General features: G+C 47.9%; 1 protein-coding gene across 11 annotated transcripts in view; it reads right to left on the bottom strand.

The window, feature by feature from the left end:
• ERCC1 (ERCC excision repair 1, endonuclease non-catalytic subunit) overlaps positions 1-18482 on the bottom strand; it is a 36146-nt gene that overhangs the window by 8103 nt on the left and 9561 nt on the right. For 8 of the 11 annotated variants that reach the window (XR_012126713.1, XR_012126714.1, XM_073226090.1 and 5 more), the window contains 7 exons: positions 10769-10831; positions 10179-10280; positions 9816-9925; positions 5837-6151; positions 5323-5434; positions 4158-4373; positions 806-909 (listed from right to left, as the gene is read on the bottom strand). Coding sequence is in view for 9 of the 11 variants with exons in the window: in XM_073226090.1 (XP_073082191.1) it covers positions 806-909; positions 4158-4373; positions 5323-5434; positions 5837-5988 (584 nt within the window). In the remaining 2 variants the exon portion in view is untranslated. The other 3 variants (XM_073226099.1, XM_017650398.3, XM_073226098.1) reach the window with 3 other exon arrangements.

The following is an 18482-nucleotide window of genomic DNA, read 5'->3' as shown; positions in this document are numbered from 1 at the left end:
AGGGATTGAGAGGCCTCTGTCTCCCCAGGAGCCCAGGAGCCCTTCTTCACTCTCATCGGGACGCAGAGGGATTGGGAGGCACGGAGGACAGCTTGGCCAGGACCTGAGGCTCAGAGAACTTGAGACTTGCCCAAGTTCATCCTTCAAGGAAGGGGCACAGCAGGGATTGGCAGCGACTGCTGCCTGGCTCTGGCTCTGGGACGGTGGACCCCAGGTTCTTCACTGAGGAGGGGAGGCTTGGGCTTCTGGTGCAGAACAGGAGGACCAGCGCTCTAGGGTGTGTTCTGGGGGACGCTGCACAGCGGGGCTTGGGAAGCGGGGCCCATTCCTAGGCCTGTCGGCTTTGGCCTCAGAGGGCGCTACAAGGGAAGGGTAGAGTGGCTTCTGCACCCGAGGAACTAGGAGACACCTCTGCCCAGCAGCCACCAGCTCTCATACCCTGCAGGGAGGGCAGGCACTTCGAAGTTTCACTTCCCCCATCTGGCTCTGTCTAGGCAAGGGCCCCAAGAGTGGAGAAGGAATTTATTTAAATGGACTGAAGATAAAAGAAATCCTGGCTCTTGTCAACCCCAGCCCTGAATGTCTGGGACACGAGTTACCCAGGCCCCAGTTCAGCCCAACCCGGGAGTCCAGGCTCCCAGCGTCTCCTCCCTCACACCCAGGGGCTGGGTGCTCGGGGCACCTCCAGACCCAGGCCTCTTCCTCCCACTAGGAGGTGCAGCCAGAGCCATGCCAGAGGTCTCCTGCCGCATGGCCCAGAAAGCCTCCAGGCCTGTCTGGAGGGGGGCCGGCCGCCAGAGCTCACCTGAGGAAGAGCGCACAGGTGCTCTGGCCCAGCACGTAGTCGGGGAGAACGTCACCAAATTCCCAGGGCACGTTGCGCACAAACTTCAGCACAGGATTGCCCCTCTGGGGATGAAGTTAGGGCTGAAGCCATTAACAGGAACTTGGAGGCCCCTGCTGCCCCAGGGCCACCCTCCTGACCTCTCTCAGCGCCTCCCTGCCCCCTCCTGCCTCGCACCTGGGCCTTCTGCAGGCAGCTTCGCTCTGCTATTCTCCCAGCCTCCTCCTCAGCCTGGAGGGTCCTGGACGCTCCGGCTCCGTCCCAGGCCCTTTCCCACTGGCCCGGAATAACTAAAGGGTCCGTGGGTGTGTCTCCAGCTCAGCCTCTCACCCCGCCCCACAGAGGCCCTGGGTGTCCTTTGGTCCACTGGACACCTCCCCTGGGACGCACCTAAGGCTTCCCAACTGCCCTCAGCTCTGGCCCCCACACTGCTCCTCCTCCTGGCCCCAGCTCAGGTTCAGCCTCACCACCCAGAGACTGGGGGTGCACACTCCCTCACCCCCTGGTCCTCCACAGGGGATGCCTGCCATCTAAGCATCTTCCATGAGTGTCTCCCTCTCCACTGCCATAGCCCCAGGCCCCTACCCCACCTCCGCCTGGTCTCCTGCGCCAGTGGTGTTCCCTCCTGGCCACCCTCCAAACAGTAACCAGAGGGCTCTTCCTAAAGCACAAACCTGTCCCCTCTCCTGCTCTAAACCCAGTGCCTGTGGGGGGAAGCTTCAACATGGCCTGTGACCCTCCACAGGTCAGGTTCCCCCCAGCCTGGTGTCTGTTTTGCAGCCTCATTTCTTTCACCCTCTACGTTGAACAGACCCTGTAGCCCAAGACCAAAATTCTCTGAGCAAGTCAAGCTCTAATCCAGCAAATAAGTACTTACTGAGCACCTACTGTGTGTCTAGGCACTGGAGACACAGAAGTGATCAAGGCAAACAAAAATCCCTTACCCCATGGGGGACACAGACATTAAGCAAAATCTAAGGAATGAGTATGTCATCACCAAGTGAAGTGGAATTTGGTTCTACTAAGACGGTGGGACCTGCTCTCATAACGGGATGTGGGTTGGTCAGAGCAGCTGAGGCAGGAAGGGTTTGCAGGGCCTGAGCCATCTGACCTGGGCACCAGGGAGCCAAGGAAGGACTTTGAGCAAAGGAGAGGCAGGATGCTACTTTAATTTTTTTTTTTTCAACAAGAAAAAGGTGCTTTATTGCCAGGGTGGAGTGTTTGGGATTTTTGTTTGTTTGTTTGTTTGTTTTGAGAGGGCATCTCTCATATTTATTCATCAAATGGTTGTTAACAACAATAAAATTCTGTATAGGGGACTCAATGCACAATCATGAATCAACCCCAAGCCTAATTCTCAACAATCTCCAATCTTCTGAAGCATAACGAACAAGTTCTTCCATGGTGAACAAGTTCTTCCATGGTGAACAGTACAAGGGCAGTCATCACAGAAACTTTCGGTTTTGATCACACATTATGAACTATAAACAATCAGGTCAAATATGAATATTCGTTTGATTTTTATACTTGATTTATATGTGGATCCCACATTTCTCCCTTATTTTTTTTTTTTTTAGTAAAATGCTGAAGTGGTAGGTAGATGCAAGATAAAGGTAGAATAGATAATTTAGTGCTGTTACTTTAATTTTCAAAGGACTATTTTGTCCACTTCACACCCACTAGAATGGCCAGAATCATAAAGACAGATGATGACAGGTGGTGAGGATATACAGAAATTGTACCTTCACGTACTGCTGGTGGGATTGTAAGATGACACAGCATTTTAGAAAACAGTGTGGGGGTTTCTGCAAAAGTTTAACATGGAGTTGCCACATGACCCAGCAAATTCACTGTGAGGTACATACCCAAAAGCGAAAGCATGTATGTACACAAAAACCTGTCCACAGACGCTGACAGCAGCGTTTTCACAGTGACCCAAAAGTACAAACAACCCAGCAGATTGTCCATAGCGGAGAAACAAAATGTGGCGCATTGCCCAGCAGAATACTATTCAGCAATGAAGCAGCGAGAGATACTACAATGTGGAGAAGCCGAGAAAGCACCTTGCTGAGTGAAAAACAGCCACACGCCGGCGGATAAGACATTTGATTTGTTCCCACTTTGTGGTACTGTGAATAATGCTGCTGTGATCACATGTGTATTGGATTTTGTGTGGACGCATATTTTCCTTTTTCTTGGATGGACACCTAGGAGTGGACTTGCTAGGGCATATGGCAACTGCTTAAACGTTTGAAGAACTGCCAGACCATTTTCCAAAAGGGCTGTAACCGTTTCCCTTCCCACCAGCGGGGTAGGAGGTTTCCCATTTGTTCAGAGCCTTGAACGCCTTGTGCTGTCTGTGCCTTGGAATCCAGCCATAGTACTAGCCAGGTGGGAAGTAGTGTCTCATTGTGGTTGTGATTTTTTTTTTTTTTTGCATTGTGGTTTTGATTTGCCTTTTCCTGATGGCTGATGATCCTGAGGATCTTTTCCCATTCTTGGGTCCTATTCTTAGCTTTGTATACTGCGGCTCCTCCCAGCTCCGTCGATGGCAGACTATCAGTTTCCCTCTCCTCTACTGCCAGAGCCTAGGCCACCACCTGACAACCTCTGACCATAAAACGAAACCCCATTTTAAAGGCACAGATGGGCTACGCCACTTGCCCAAGATCATGCCGCTACTGTGTGGCAGAGCAGAATTTGAACTCTGGCCTGTGTTCAATAGTTTTCGAATGAATGAACAGACCTGGGGCCAGGAGCCAGGAAACTGAACTGCACTAACACAGGCATACCCTCAGCAAGAAGAGTCAGGGTGTCACGGACTGAGTGTCTGTGTCCCCCGAAAAGTCACATGCCAAAATCCGAGTCCCTAATGGCTTTAGCTGGTGAGGGGAGGTGATAAGGTCATGAGATCAAAGCTTCATGAATGGGATTAGTGCCCTCATAAAAGAGACCCCAGAGAGCTCCCCTGCCCCTTCCTTCACTATAAGGACACAGTGAGAAGACAGTGGTTTATGATCCTCCCTAACACCCAATCTGCTGGAGCTTTGATCTTGGATTTCCCAGCCTCCAGGACTGTAAGAATGGAATGTTTGTTGTTTAAGTGCCCCAGTCCATGGTATTTTTGTTATAACAAAATAAAAAGACAGGGACACCCCTCAGCCCACACAGGTTGACTGGATGAGTGTAAGAACATCACAGCCAAGAACACAGCTGGAACTCAGACCTCCTTCAGCTGCCCACTGGAAAGCCATCCCCATCACCACATCTCCCACCAGAAACCTCAAAGCCCCACTTCTCCAGCCCTCCTCACCTGCCGGGGGCTCACAATGATGCTGTTGGATTTTGCCCCCGGTTTGGGGGCTTGGTGAGGGGTCTCTCCTGCCACGGGTTCTCGGCCGGACTGATGCATGGCTCCAGCCCCTCCTGGAGGTCCCGAGATGGCATACTCAGCGTAGGTCTGAGGCACTGTCTGAGGGCAGGTCTCCCTGGTAGGAAGGCTCCGTGTGGATTTGAATAAGGGTTTTGCCTGTGGGGAGAGAAGGGTGAGGTGGGGGATCAAAATCTGAACCAGCCGCTTCTACCCCACTCCTCAGCCGCTACCCTGGTCCCAGCCACCATCCTCTCTCCCTTGGGCCCCTGTAGTCACCTCACCATCTCCCTGCCTACACTTACCCCCGGTCTGTCCCACATTGTCACACCATGTCCCTCCTCTGCTCAGAGCCATTAGGTGGCTCCTGCCATAGAGTAAAAGCCAAAGCTGTCACCACAGCCCTAGAGGCTCTAGGCCTGTCCCCACCTCCTTGCCTCAGGGACCTTTCCTCCTATTTCTCCCCCTTTCCTTTCTCTATCAGCCCCACTGGCCTTTTTGCTGCTCTCACATTTCTCAGGCTCTTTCTGATCCCAGGGCCTTTGGACTGTCTGTTCCCTCTCCCCACAATAGCTCATTCCCTCACCTCCTTCACGTAGCTGCCAAGATGTCACCTCCTCAGAGAAGCAGTCCCTCAATCATCCTACCTAAGGTAGTGCCTCACCCCATCACACCCTATATCCTCAGCCCACTTTCTTTCTCTTCATAGCAGATAGGTAGATGCCAGGACTCAGTGCCAGCCAACTGTTTTTCTGCAGAAATGAGATCTCAATGTTGCCAGATCCTTCTATTTGCCAAAAGATGTCAAAAACGCACTTCTTTTTCAATTTGCAAAACCTTCCAATTCTAAAGTGTTAGCAATAAATTCATGCCTTGCAAAACCAGGGTGCTGGCTGCACAGAAGACACTCGCTGGTGGCCAGTTTATGGCCTCTGCCCTGGTCCTCTCTTAGAACCACCATGACATGTACGGATAGGGAAACAGACCTGCAGAGAGGAAAGGAGTGTTCTCCCAAAGCGACCCAGGCCCCAACACTTCCTAACCCACACGGTCCCTTCCCGACAAAACCGCCAGCCTCGCGGTGGTTCCCCCCATCTCCTTGTCCTACCCCGGGAGGAGGGACCTCATCTTCGTCCAATGGTATGTGGAATTTCTTTCTTGAGGGTGGCCCAGCGGGCTGCCGCACTCTCTCTGCGTCCATCCCAAGGTTCTTCTGGGGTCTGAAAATGAAGACGCGGCGGCAAGGAGGGAGGGAGACCTCAGCGTCTGCATTCCCGCCCCCGCAGCACGAAGCCCCGCACACGGTCACACCCCCTCCCAAAAAAACCCAGGGCTCCGTAGCATCAGGCTCCAAACACCCAGTTCCTCCCCCTTTGGCTCGCCCCGCCCCTTACCTGTTCTCACCTTCCCCCTCGGGCCCCTTGTTCTAATTCGCCCCGCCCTCACTGTTCCCAACCACCATTTGCCCCGCCCTACCACCCCTCTGTTCTCCCCGTGCAGCAGTGGCACCCGATGCCCTCCCCTTGCTCCATCTCGTCCATAGCTCAGATACTGCAGTGATTGATTGGCTTCCCCGGCTGCCAGTCGCCACTGGTGGTCTCCACCCCCGACCTCTCTCGCACCTCCGAGCACCAGCCAACACCCCGGGAGAAACACTGGAGAGGGATCGAGGCGTCCTACCGTCCGCGCAGCCAGCGAGGCCCCAGGCTAACCGCACTTCCGGCCTCTCTAGCCCTCGAGTCCGCCCCCACCGTTCCCCAGAGGAGTAGAGCATCGAGAGGGGCTGGCCCGCGCAGTTCTCTATGGTCTTGGAGGACTGCCGAGTTATGGGTTGTAGAGAACTGTCGGTCTACCGGCCTGAGTTCCTCTGGCTGCCAAGATATTCAACAGCAGTTCTCTTACTGAGCGCCTTGTGTGCATCGCCCCCGGACAGGGTCCTGTGAAGAAGAAATGGTGGGCGATCAAACTAAGTCCCTTCTCTCAGTACAGACTTGGGTTTGAATACCAGTTCTGCCATTGGCTTGGCGTCGGTTTCCTCATTCATTCATTCATTCGTTCAGTTCATTTATTCCACACACATTCCTCTTGAGCCTCCGTTCCCGGCCCTGTGCGGTGCAGTGCTAGTGACACAGAGGTGACCGATGTTAACGATAGCCCTATGATGCCCTCCTGGAGCTCACAGACCACTGGAGAGACAGAGACCCCTTCCCAAACAGTGACGACCCAGAGTGGGCAGGACTGGAATAAGAGACCCCAGAGGGTAAAGGAAGGTATTGAGGGAGAGGGCACCTTACGCAGCCCGAGGGTTAGGAAGGGCTTCTTTGGAGAAAGGGACATCTGAGCAGAGACCTGGTTGATGCGTTAGTATTAGTCATTTCCTGAAAGGATAATATCACGCTGTTCTAACCTGCAACTCTCTGATTACTAAGGAGAGAGAACATCTTTTTACGAGTTTATTGGTCTTATATAGTATGTCTTCGGGGAATTGCTTGCTCATATCCTTTGTCCATTTTTAAAATGGGATTATATGCCTTTTTTATTAATATTAATTTGTAAGAGTACTTTACAGATTAGGATTCTACTTAGTCAGTTACATATATTCCAAATAGTTCCTCCTGATTTGTACTTTGTATTTTAATTTTACATCACACAGAAGTTCTCAGTGTTTATTCACACCTATTTATCAATCTATTCTGTCCTGACTTGCTTTAGGTGTGTTGTTTAAGAGGCCTACCATACCCTCAAGGTGATAAATATATTCCATCATTATGTTTATACTTCCTAAATCTTTATTTTGTTTGTCTTTAATACATACGAAGCTTATTTTTGAAAATGCATTAAGGTAGGAATTTATGATGGATGTAGCCAGTTGTCTAAATGCCATTTATTTTCAACTTTCCCCAGTTTTGATATTTATCCTTATCATGTACTAAATTCCCATATATAGAAAAGTCTATCTTGGACATTGCTATTGTGTTTCATTGATCTCTGTGTGTGTTCCGTGCTTCTATGCCATATTGTTTATTTTATTTTTATATGTCTTGATCGCACATCAGGCAAATCCCCCCTTTGTTCAATTTCCAATCTCTTTACCATTCTTGTACCTTTTCTCCTCTAGATGGATTTTAGCAGCTGCTTTTCTACTTCCATGAAAAATCTAGTTGAGGTTGAGATTGAGATTGGAATTGCATTGAACTGATTCATTAATTACAGGAAGGTTGACATTTTTTTCATATCTGTGAATATATTATCTCACCAGTGACTGTGGCTTTTGGTAGGAGCCTACTGTAAATATTTTTTTCTAAATAATTTTTATTTATTCAGCTGATTCACTAACACATTTTTGTACTAGTCTCCTAGGACTTCTGTAACAAAGTACCAAAAACCGGGTGCCCTAAACAACAGAAATTTATTGTCTCACAGTTCTGAAGCATAGAAGTCCAAAGTCAAGTTGTTGGCATGGCTCTGTTCCCTCTCAATGAACAAGGGAAGGATCTCTTCTAGGCCTCTCTCCCAGCTTCTGGTAGCCCCAGACATTCCTTGACTAGGAATGGCCTAGTAAATGGCCACCTTCCCCAGGTCCTTTCACATCATTTTCCCTCTGTGTGTGTCTCTTTGTCCAAATTTTCCCATTTCACAGGGACACCAGTCATATTGGATTAGGGCCCACTCTAATGACCTTGTTTTAACTTGATTAGCTCTATAAAGACCTTGTTTCCAAATAAGGTCACATTCTGAAGTACTGGGAGTTAGGACTTCAACATATCTTTTTTGGGGAGACACGATTCAACCCATAACAATTCTGTTACTTTTTATAACCTTCTTCCTTCTGAATTCATCTTACTTCTTGCCAGAGTGCATTCTCTTTTAATTCTTTCAGAGAGCATTGGGGATGATAACTTTCAGAGTCTTACTCATCTGAAAATACCCTTACTTCAATCTCATAATTGGAATCTCGAATTCTGGGTTCCTAGTTATATTTCTTGCAAAGTGAGAAGATACTAGTTCTCTATCTCCCCAGCTTCTTGGTCACTGATGAGAAGTCTACCATGCCCCTGACTCTCCTTCCTTCATAAACAGTCCCATCCCTGGGTGCAATTTTCTCCCATGGTCACTTATTGACAGTATAGACTTGTGCCAGCAATTCAGCTTGTCTGTGTGCGTCAGTTTTCTCACCTCTAAAATGGACATAACAATCCTATAATTATTAGGAGGATGGCATGAGTTAAGTGTAAAGTATCTAAAACAGTACTTGGTATACAGTAGGTGCTATATTTGGGTTTGTCATATGAATAAAATAGCCCTTTGAGCAAGTTCTGGGCAAGCAGGGGCTGAAGCTACTGTGGCCACAGCTGGATCACAGTGGCCCCCAAACAGAAGGGGCTGCCAAACTGTGCATTGTATGAAAGAACAGCAAGAGACTTCACCGCTGGGAGCCTCAGTTTCCCCATCTGTAACTGCTGAGGTCGTGAGGAGTCAGTAAGACCAGAGAGAGATGGTTCACGCTTTCTTTGAATAACCACATATTGAGCTCTTAGTATGTGCCGGGCACTGGGGACATAGCTCTGGGCAAATTAGGCCAGGTCCCTGCCCCGTGGAGCTGATGGTCTCAGGGGGGACAGACCATAAGAAAGAAACACACAAATAAGAGAGGTATATGTCTCCCAACCCAAGGGCAGAGAGCGTTTCTAGAAGGAGGCCAACCTGGGCCGGACTCAGTTTCTCCTACTGGGGAACGGAATTGCCAAACAAACCTGCAACTCACACCTTTTCCGCCAGGGGGCGATGGCGCCCCGCGAGGATTTGGGGTGTATGGGGCCAGGAGGGGCTCCGCCAGATCCACCCCGGGCAAGACCTCCGAGAGGGCGGTGGGGCGGCCCCCTTCGCGCCTTCCGATTGGTTTCTTTCTCGCAAAAGTGGGGCAAAGGCACCGCCGCAGGCAATTAAAGTAAATCAGCTTTTTACATTGATTAAGGAGTCGGGGGGCAGTTGCCCTCGGTTCTACATTTTCAACTTTGATTTCTGTACTTGAATTCCAAAACTGAACTTTCAAATCCCGAATTGGAGCCTTCCTGGCTCTCAAAGTTGCAAGTTCGAATCTTTCCGCTGTCCGCACTCCCGATTCCGCGTCCTTCTTCCAAACAAACTCTCCAAGTTCAAATTCCAGCCGCGTCCCGAGCTCCCGGCGACTCCTCGAGGCCGGACCTGCTCCCCTCCCAAACCTTCCCCTAATCCCAATTTAGTTTCCTCTGCGCCTCGGAAGGACTGCAATGGGGACGGAGAACATGGGGACCCCTGGGGACCCCGTCCCTTATTTCTCCGGCCGGCTCTGGGCCGGGGGCGGAAAGCCGCCGGGCCGAAAGCTCTGGAAGCGGGGGCGCGGCCGAGGGGCGCAGTGACCAGGCCCGCGTCCCCACCCGCCTCTAAACTTAGCCGCGGTGACGCGCGGCCCGGCGATCGCGGCGGGGCCGGGGACGCAGGGGGGCCTGAGCGGAGCGGGGCGGCTCCGCTCGCCGAGCCTCTATTTATAGCGCCCGGAGCCCGAAATAGCGCGGAGCGGAGCGGCCTGGATGACGCGGGAGCCGCCGGGGGCTGACTCACCCGGCCCCGAGCAGCGGCCCCCGGATGAGGGGCAGTGGACACTTCTGGCTGCGACCCCATGCCATCCCGGGCACCTTGTCTGCTGGGACGTCCCGAGTTTCCTCCGGTCACTGTGGATGGATATGCAGCAAAAGGGACGGGTTGCAGCATGAGAGGCTAAGGTCAGATCAGAGGTGGGACTTCCCCTAAGGTGCCCAGAATTGAGGAACTAACTTTATACAAGAAGAGGGGAAGGAGGGAAATGAACCACATACACATGCCTATTTTTTCATCAGCAATAGGACTGAGGCGTCTTAGGGGCAGAGAAAGGGACACAATAACCTGGCCAGTCAACAGGCCAGAGCTATCCCCCTCTCCACTTACCATGGTTCCTTGCACGCTGTTCCCATTCCCTAGAATGACCTTCTCTGCCTCCTCAGTCTCAAGAACTCATGTTCTGCAGGGACCTGGCACCAAGGGCAATCCCTGACAAATGAAAACTCTGTGACCCACTGGACTGGTAGCCCGATGAGGGCAGGGCCAGGCCCTTCTCCAACATCACCATGTCCCCAGCACTGCCCAGCACAAGACAGGCCCATGGAGAAATGAGCTGCATGAATAAAATGCTGGTAATAAAAATAAGATGACGTTTTCCACATTACAACAGCAAATGTTCGTTGTATACTACATTACAGGCACGATTTGGAGAGTTATTTCCTATGGGTCTCACTACAACTCTAAGAGGGAGGCGTTCTTATTTTTTTAATCATCATCATTCCCATGTTTGAAATGAAGAAACCGAGCTTCACAGGAGTCCAGTTGGCCCCAAAGGTGCTCAGCCTGTAGGTCCTTCAGCACCCAAAGCTAAGGAACGATTATCAAAGTGGCGTCCACGGAACTCTGGGGAGTTTCCTCAGCGCTGTTTCAAAACGTCTAAGAGGTCAGAATAATTATCATTAGATTAAGACACTCACCTGCCTTTTTCACTTTCATTCTCTCCTGAGTGTACAGTGCAGTCTGCAGAATATCACAACAGCCTGAACACAGAAGAAGATGTGAGAACCTAGCTGTCTTCTGTGGAACCAGATACTTATTTATTTTTATTTTAGTATCATTAATATACAATTACATGAGCACCATTGTGGTTATTAGATTCCCCCCATTACCAGGTCCCCACCATATACCCCAATACAGTCACTGTCCATCAGCCATAGTAAGATGCAGTAGAATCACTGCTTGTCTTCTCTGTGCTATGGAACCAAATACTTTTTTGCAAAAATTTGAACCCTCATCTCACTAAATTTTGGTTTTGTTTTGGAAAATACGGTTACTTTTAATTTAAAAGTATATTAATCTTAACATGAAATTGATTTTTTATTTGTAAACGAATCAACTATTTCTTAAATTCCCCAGTTTTATTTTCTAATACAGTGAGTGAGCATTGATAGATATAATCTACATCAACAAATACTCTTTATAGAGTCCTCAATCATTTTTAAGAACATAAGAGATTCTGAGACTGAAGAGTTTAAGAAGCACTGAACTAATAATCATACATATACCTGGTAAGTGTTATACGAAGGGCAAGAATGTGGAACATCATTGTAAATGGGGATGGGTAAAGGGAGGGCTAGAGAAGTCTCTCTGTCAAAGGAGCATTTAAAAGGAGATCTAAAGGATGACTGGGAATTTTGCTACATGAAGGAAGGGAGAGCTTTCAAGGCAGTGGGAATAACTTGCGGAAAGGCCCTGTGGTAGGAAATTGCTAGGTGAGAAACATAAAGAAAGCCCGTTAGCTGGAACACAGGGAGCAGTGGGGAAAGCGGCAAGAAATAAGACTGGGCAATCAGGGGACCATATCATGTAAGGCCTTGAAGACCATGTAAGTATTTTGGATTTTATCCCGAGTGGAGAATAGACTGTAGGAGAGTTAGGATGGAAGCCGGAAGCCCGGTGAGGAAGTGATTGCAGTTGACAAGAAAGATCAAGTGGTAGCCTGGACTATGGTGATAGGGAGTCAAAAGCAATGTTTAAGTGTGAAGGGCTCGCAGTAACATGAACCAAAAAAGCAGACTGGGGAAGAGATAGAGAATTTTGACCAAGACCCTTAGGCATGGAGAGACTTGCAGGACATCTTGGTGGGAATGTCAAGTAGGCAGGATGAAATTCAGGGCTCAGGATTGAATCTGACAGTCACAAGTGTACATGTAGGTGGTATTTTTCTAGTTTATTAACTCCTTATTGCTGTTATAACTTCTGGTTGGTGAATGCTATTTATTGTTGATTGACCTTCTAACAGGCAACCTAGCCAAATTCTCATATTAAAATAGTTTGTTAGTTCTCTTAGTTTTTCCTTGAAAACGATCCAAATGGCAGTGTTCTGTCTTACCTTATGATCTTTTTATTTTTCTTGTTCTATAGCATTTTCAAAGACTTCCAGGACTATATCCATCAGTAAAGTTGATTGATTCTCATACACTGCACATTACAACCCTGAGATAACTTATTTCATTATCCCATTTCATAGAGAAACTGAAGTTCAGAGAGGTTAGTCTCTTGCCCAAGGTCACAAAGCACATAAGCAACAAAATCAGGACTCCAACCAGCTTGTGTTTTCAACCTCTGCCTTAAAAGAAACTCAACAAGCATTCTATATTTTTCCAACAGGCAAAATACTCTGCAAGCTCCCACAGAGACCCCTGGGTCTTGGATGAGAAGCTGGGGGCCTGAGAACTGGCTCTGGCTCCACCCTCTCTCAGAGCTTCAGTTTTCCTCCTGTGAGGAAAACTGGAAGAGAGCATCTGAAAGCCACAGAAACTGCCTTCAGGGCAAAGGAAACAGGCCCCAAACAGATTGTATGCATTTCCTGCGGCTGCCAACAAACTACCACAAACTTGGTGACTGAAAAAAAACTGAAATTTATCCTTTCACAGTTTCGGCGGCCAGAAATCCAAAATCAAGGTGTTGGCAGGGCTGCACTCCCATTGAAGTTTCTAGTTAACAATCTTTCCTTGCCTCTGCCAGCTTCTGGTGGCTCCAGGCCTTCCTGGGCTGTGGCCCCATCACTCTGATCTCTGCCTCAGTGGTCCCACGGCCTTCTCCTCGATTATGTCCGATTACCTCTGCCTTTCCTTAATCACGACACTTGCTGTTGTGTTTAGGACCCACACAGATAATCCAGGATGATCTCATCCCAACATCTTTCATTACATTTCCAAATAAGCTTACATTCACAAGTCTCAGGTGGATTTGGGAGGGGCGGGGTGCACCATTCAACCCATTACACAGATCAAAACAGAAAAATGAGAACGCAGACTTACATGGCAGAGTTTAGATTGGGAGGTGTGGAAAGCTTTGTGACTGCACATGCCCATCCCAGCACAGAATGTCGGAGAGCTTACCCCAGAGAACCCAGTGGTCTTCATGCTCTACACGTGGCCGAGAAGTTGTGGGCTCCCCCTGTGCTCCTGGACATCTTCCACTTTGAGGGTGGGAAGTCTTAGGGAGAGTTTTCCATTCTTCAATTGTTCATTGGAGCTGAGGAATTTTCTCTTTCACAAAACTCCAAGTAACAATAAAAGCCAACACTCATACAGTACTTAATATAGGCCAGACCCTGTTCGAAGTGTATCAGTGTTTAGTACCTGTTAATCCATTTAATCCTCACAAAATCCCTATGGAGTCTTGTTGGTGATTCCCCTATTAGGACGAATAAACTAAGGTAGAGAGAGGTTGAGGTCACAGTTTGGAAGTTCCAGAGCTAATCTTTGAACCCCACAGTCTAGGGTCTTGGCCATAAACCATGCTCTCTAATGGAGGCAGCTGTTACCTGTTAAATCTGGACTTTGAGGAATCCACACTCCCAGATCCATGGACGGGCCACCATCCACTGCAGCCCCGCTGGACATGGCAGCCACTGGCCACATGTGGCTCTTAAGCACTTGAAATATGGCTAGTCCACAAAAATCTCATGGACATAAACATGAGTGACTTCTTCATGAACATATCTCCCCGGGAAAGGGAAACAAAGGCAAAAATGAACAAGTGGGACTATATGAAGCTAAAAAGCTTCTGTACAGCAAAGAACACCATCAATAGAACAAAAAGGTATCCTACAGTATGGGAGAACATATTCATAAATGACAGATCCGATAAAGGATTGACATCCAAAATATATAAAGAGCTCACACACCTCAACAAACAAAAAGCAAATAATCCAATTAAAAAATGGGCAGAGGAGCTGAATAGACAGTTCTCTAAAGAAGAAATTCAGATGGCCAACAGGCACATGAAAAGATGCTCCACAACGCTAATCATCAGAGAAATGCAAATTAAAACCACAGTGAGTTATCACCTCACACCAGTAAGGATCGCCATCATCGAAAAGACAGACAACAACAAATGTTGGCGAGGCTGTGGAGAAAGGGGAACCCTCCTACACTGCTGGTGGGAATGTAAACTAGTTCAACCATTGTGGAAAGCAGTATGGAGGTTCCTCAGAATGCTCAAAATAGAAATACCATTTGACCCAGGAATTCTACTTCTAGGAATTTACCCTAAGAATGGAGCACTCCAGTTTGAAAAAGACAGATGCACCCCTATGTTTATCGCTATTTACAATAGCCAAGAAATGGAAGCAACCTAAATGTCCATCAGTAGATGAATGGATAAAGAAGATGTGGTACATATACACAATGGAATATTACTAAGCCATAAGAAAAAAACAGATCCTACCATTCGCAAAAACATGGATGGAGCTTGAGGGTATTATGCTCAGTGAAATAAGCCAGGCAGAGAAAGACAAGTACCAAATGATTTCACTCATACGTGGAGTATAAGAACAAAGGAAAACTGAAGGAACAAAACAGCAGCAGAATCACAAAACCCAAGAATGGACTAATAGTTACCAAAGGGAAAGGGACTGGGGAGGATGGGTGGGAAGGGAGGGATAAGAGTGGGGAAAAAGAAAGGGGGCATTACAATTAGCATGTATAGTGCATGGGTGGCACGGGGAGGGCTGTGCAACACAGAGAAGACAAGTAGTGATTTTACAGCATCTTACAATGCAGATGGACAGTGACTGTGAAGGGGTATGTGGGGGGGACTTGGTGAAGCGGGGAGCCTAGTAAACATAATGTTCTTCATGTAATTGTAGATTAATGATACCAAAATAAAAAAATAAAAAATAAATAGACAGATAAATAGATAAATAAATAAATAAAAAGAAAAAAAGAAATATGACCAGTCCAAAAGGAGATGCTCCACTCGTATAAAATCTACACCAGATTTCAAAGACTTAATGCAATAAAAAATCACATAAAATGCTGATATTGAGTATGTGTTCAAATAATATTTTGCCTATATATGGTTAAATAATATACATGAAACAAAATCATTTTCACCTGTTTCACTTGACTTTTTTTAGGGTGGCTACTAGCGCATTTAAAGCTACACACATGGCTCACATCATATTTCCCCTGAACGGTCCTGGTCCATGGAATATGCCATCACCATATTCTCCCTCTGGGAGGGCATGAGATGCTGGCGTACCATTTTTTGTGGAGCCATTGAGCGTTGAGACTTCTTTTTTTTTTATTAAGGTATCATTGATATACCCTCTTATGAAGGTTTCACATCAAAAACATTGTGGTTAGTACATTCACCCATATTATCAAGTCCCCTCCATATCCCATTGCAGTCACTGTCCATCAGTGCAGGCAAGATGCCACAGATGCACTATTTGCTTTCTCTGTGCTACACTTTCTTCCCCATAACTCCCCACACCATGTGTACTAAACATAATACCCCTCAATTCACTTCCCCCTCCCTCCTCACCCACCCTCCCACATCCCTCCCCTTTGGTAACCGCTAGTCCCTTCTTGGAGTCTGTGAGTCTGCTGCTGTTTTGTTCCTTCAGTTTTGCTTCGTTGTTATACTCCACAAATGATGGAAATCATTTGGTACTTGTCTTTCTCTGCCTGACTTATTTCACTGAACATAATACCCTCCAGCTCCATCCATGTTGTTGCAAATGGTAGGATTTGTTTTCTTCTTATGGTTGAATAGTATTCCATTGTGTATATGTACCACTGCTTCTTTATTGATTCATCTACTGATGGACACTTAGGTTGCTTCCATATCTTGGCTATTGTAAAAAGTGCTGCAATAAACATAGGGGTGCATATGTCTTTTTGAATCTGAGAACTTGTTTTCTTTGGGTAAATTCCTAGGAATGGAATTTCTGGGTCAAATGGTATTTCTATTTTTAGTTTTTTGAGGAACCTCTGAATTGCTTTCCACAATGGTTGAGCTAGCTTACATTCCCACCAGCAGTGTAGGAGGGTTCCCCTTTCTCACATCCTCTCCAGCATTTGTAGTTTCTAGTCTTTTCTATGTTGGCCATCCTAACTGGTGTGAGGTGACATCTCATTGTGGTTTTAATTTGCATTCCCCTGATAATTAGTGATGTGGAGCATCTTTTCATGTGCCTGTTGGCCATCTGAATTTCTTCTTTGGAGATTTGTCTGCTCATATCCTCCACCCATTTTTTAATGGGGTTATTTGCTTTTTGGGTGTTGAGAGCCTCGAGACTTCTTGTGATGTTCTGGAACAATTCACGTCAGCACCATATTCACACAGAATGACTGATGCTCGTGTCAAAATTTGGCCTCTAAAAGATGCTCTGAAATCCCTGCCCTGACTATGCCCAAAGGAAAAAGCTACTGAACTGAGAGAGACCACACATAGGACCTTGTGGCCACCTGGTATAGGGAGTTTATTTTTTATTCATAAGCTATATATAGATGTGTGCTTCTATTGAGAATGTTATAATATGAAAACTTAGAAAGCAGAGGAGATAAATCCTGAACATAACTGGATGAGCCTGGTTGCAGCGGTTGCAGTGAGGTTCCGAGTTCAAATCCTGATGCCGTCCCTTCCCTGACTCTGATTCCTTTGGTGAATAATTTGTTCTCACTGGGCCTCAGTTTCTTCATCTAAAGTGTTTGTTCCTGTTCCCTGAGGGTTGCTGGGGAAATTCAATGAGATTGTGTGTGCAAAGGGCCCAGGAGCAGATGAGCTGCACTAACCAATTTCTAGAGAGGAGGGGGCCCACCTCAGGTGGAAGGTTTCTCTGTGGAGGGGATGGTTGAGTTGGACCTTGAAGGATAGAGAAATATTCAGTAGGTGGAGAAGGACGGGAAAGGTATTCCTGGCAGAGGGAACCGAATGCTTAAGGCTGGGAGGCATGCTGGGGCAGGATATTTGGGAAAAGGCAAGCAGTTCGGGTATTATTTGAAAGCAGAGTGGATGTGTGTTGGGAAAACGGGGAGAGGCAAAATATGGGGTTGAAGAAGATAGCAGCATTCATCCCACTGAGGGTCTCATAGGCCGGGAGACTGGAGCACGAAGGAGCCACAGCAGGCTCTGAGCAGGGCAAAGACTGACAGGGGCAGGTTTACGGTTTAACAAGATCCTTCTGGACAGAGGGGGCAGGACTGGACAGGAGAGCAGGGAGCACGGCAGGATGAAGTGGGCTTGGGGATCGGGGATCGGGTATGGAGCGGGGAGAGGGAAATCATATGACATCTTTCTAAAGCTACAATGGAGAGGAATGAGAAGACATGGGAAATAAGAGGAGGAAGGCATCCAAGATAAGACACAGGCCTCTGGTCCAGGAAACAGGCTCAGTGTGGGATGATGCCTGAGCTGGGGACCAGGGAGGAGGACGCACAGGAAAGAAGCTGTTGAGGTCAGGTGAAATCCTGTGGGATATCCAGGAGGAGGCATCCTAGAGTTGCTAGACACTTGGGTCTAGAGTGCAGAAGAGATGGTGGGCTGAGACGGGGATCCTCAGAGCTCGGACAGGGCTGAAATCCTGATGGTGGAAGGTGGAATGTACAGCAAGGTAAATTTGCCTTCAGCCACTGTTGACTATGGACAATGCCCAGGAAAGCAGCCTTGGTCCCCAGGTTCTTAACCCAGTTGATGCGTGGGGACATGGAGATAAGCAGACCCAGAGCCCCCACAGGAGTGCCTGCTCAGTGGGGGAGCCCAGATGCACACAGCAGACTGTGCTTCCACCCCGCCAGGGCAGTGTGTGATGAAGGGGGGCTTCAGGAGATACACTGATCCATTCATTCCCAAAGACTAGGGACATAGCGGCAGTGGAAAGTGTTCAAACCAGTTTGTGGGAGTGGGGGCGGTCTTGGAGAGAGAAAGTGAATTAATCAGGAATTTCTCAGTTTCAGATGCAAACTGGTTTAGGGAAATGTCTAAAAAGGGTTAAGGGGCTTCTACTGGCTTCAGTCACAGCTTGATCCAGAACCTCAAATTAATATGAAGTCACTATCCAATCTCTGGATTCCATGTATCTCTGATGTTTTCCTTGTGGTAGCAAACCTGGCCCCAGCAGCTCTGGGCTCACCTCCCACCTTCTCAGTGACCCCAGAAGGAAGAAAGGTCTCCTACCAAATGGTTCCATCCCTCACAGGTGGGGCTGAGTCATATGCCCACCCCTGAGCCAATCACTATCATCAGAGGGCAGAAGAGCTGGAATGCTCTGAATAGCTGGGCCTGGGTCATGTTCCCTTCCTGGGAAAGGGAGATTGGGGTGAGCCCCAAGACAAACAGATGAACTGAAATTTAGAAAGGATAGTTTCCCAAAGAACAAGCAGAAGACCAGCAAAG

This window comes from Manis javanica, chromosome 17, assembly GCF_040802235.1.
Source record: "Manis javanica isolate MJ-LG chromosome 17, MJ_LKY, whole genome shotgun sequence".
Taxonomy (NCBI): domain Eukaryota; kingdom Metazoa; phylum Chordata; class Mammalia; order Pholidota; family Manidae; genus Manis; species Manis javanica.
Note: the sequence above shows the minus strand (reverse complement) of the source record. Positions and strands in the feature narration are given on the sequence as shown.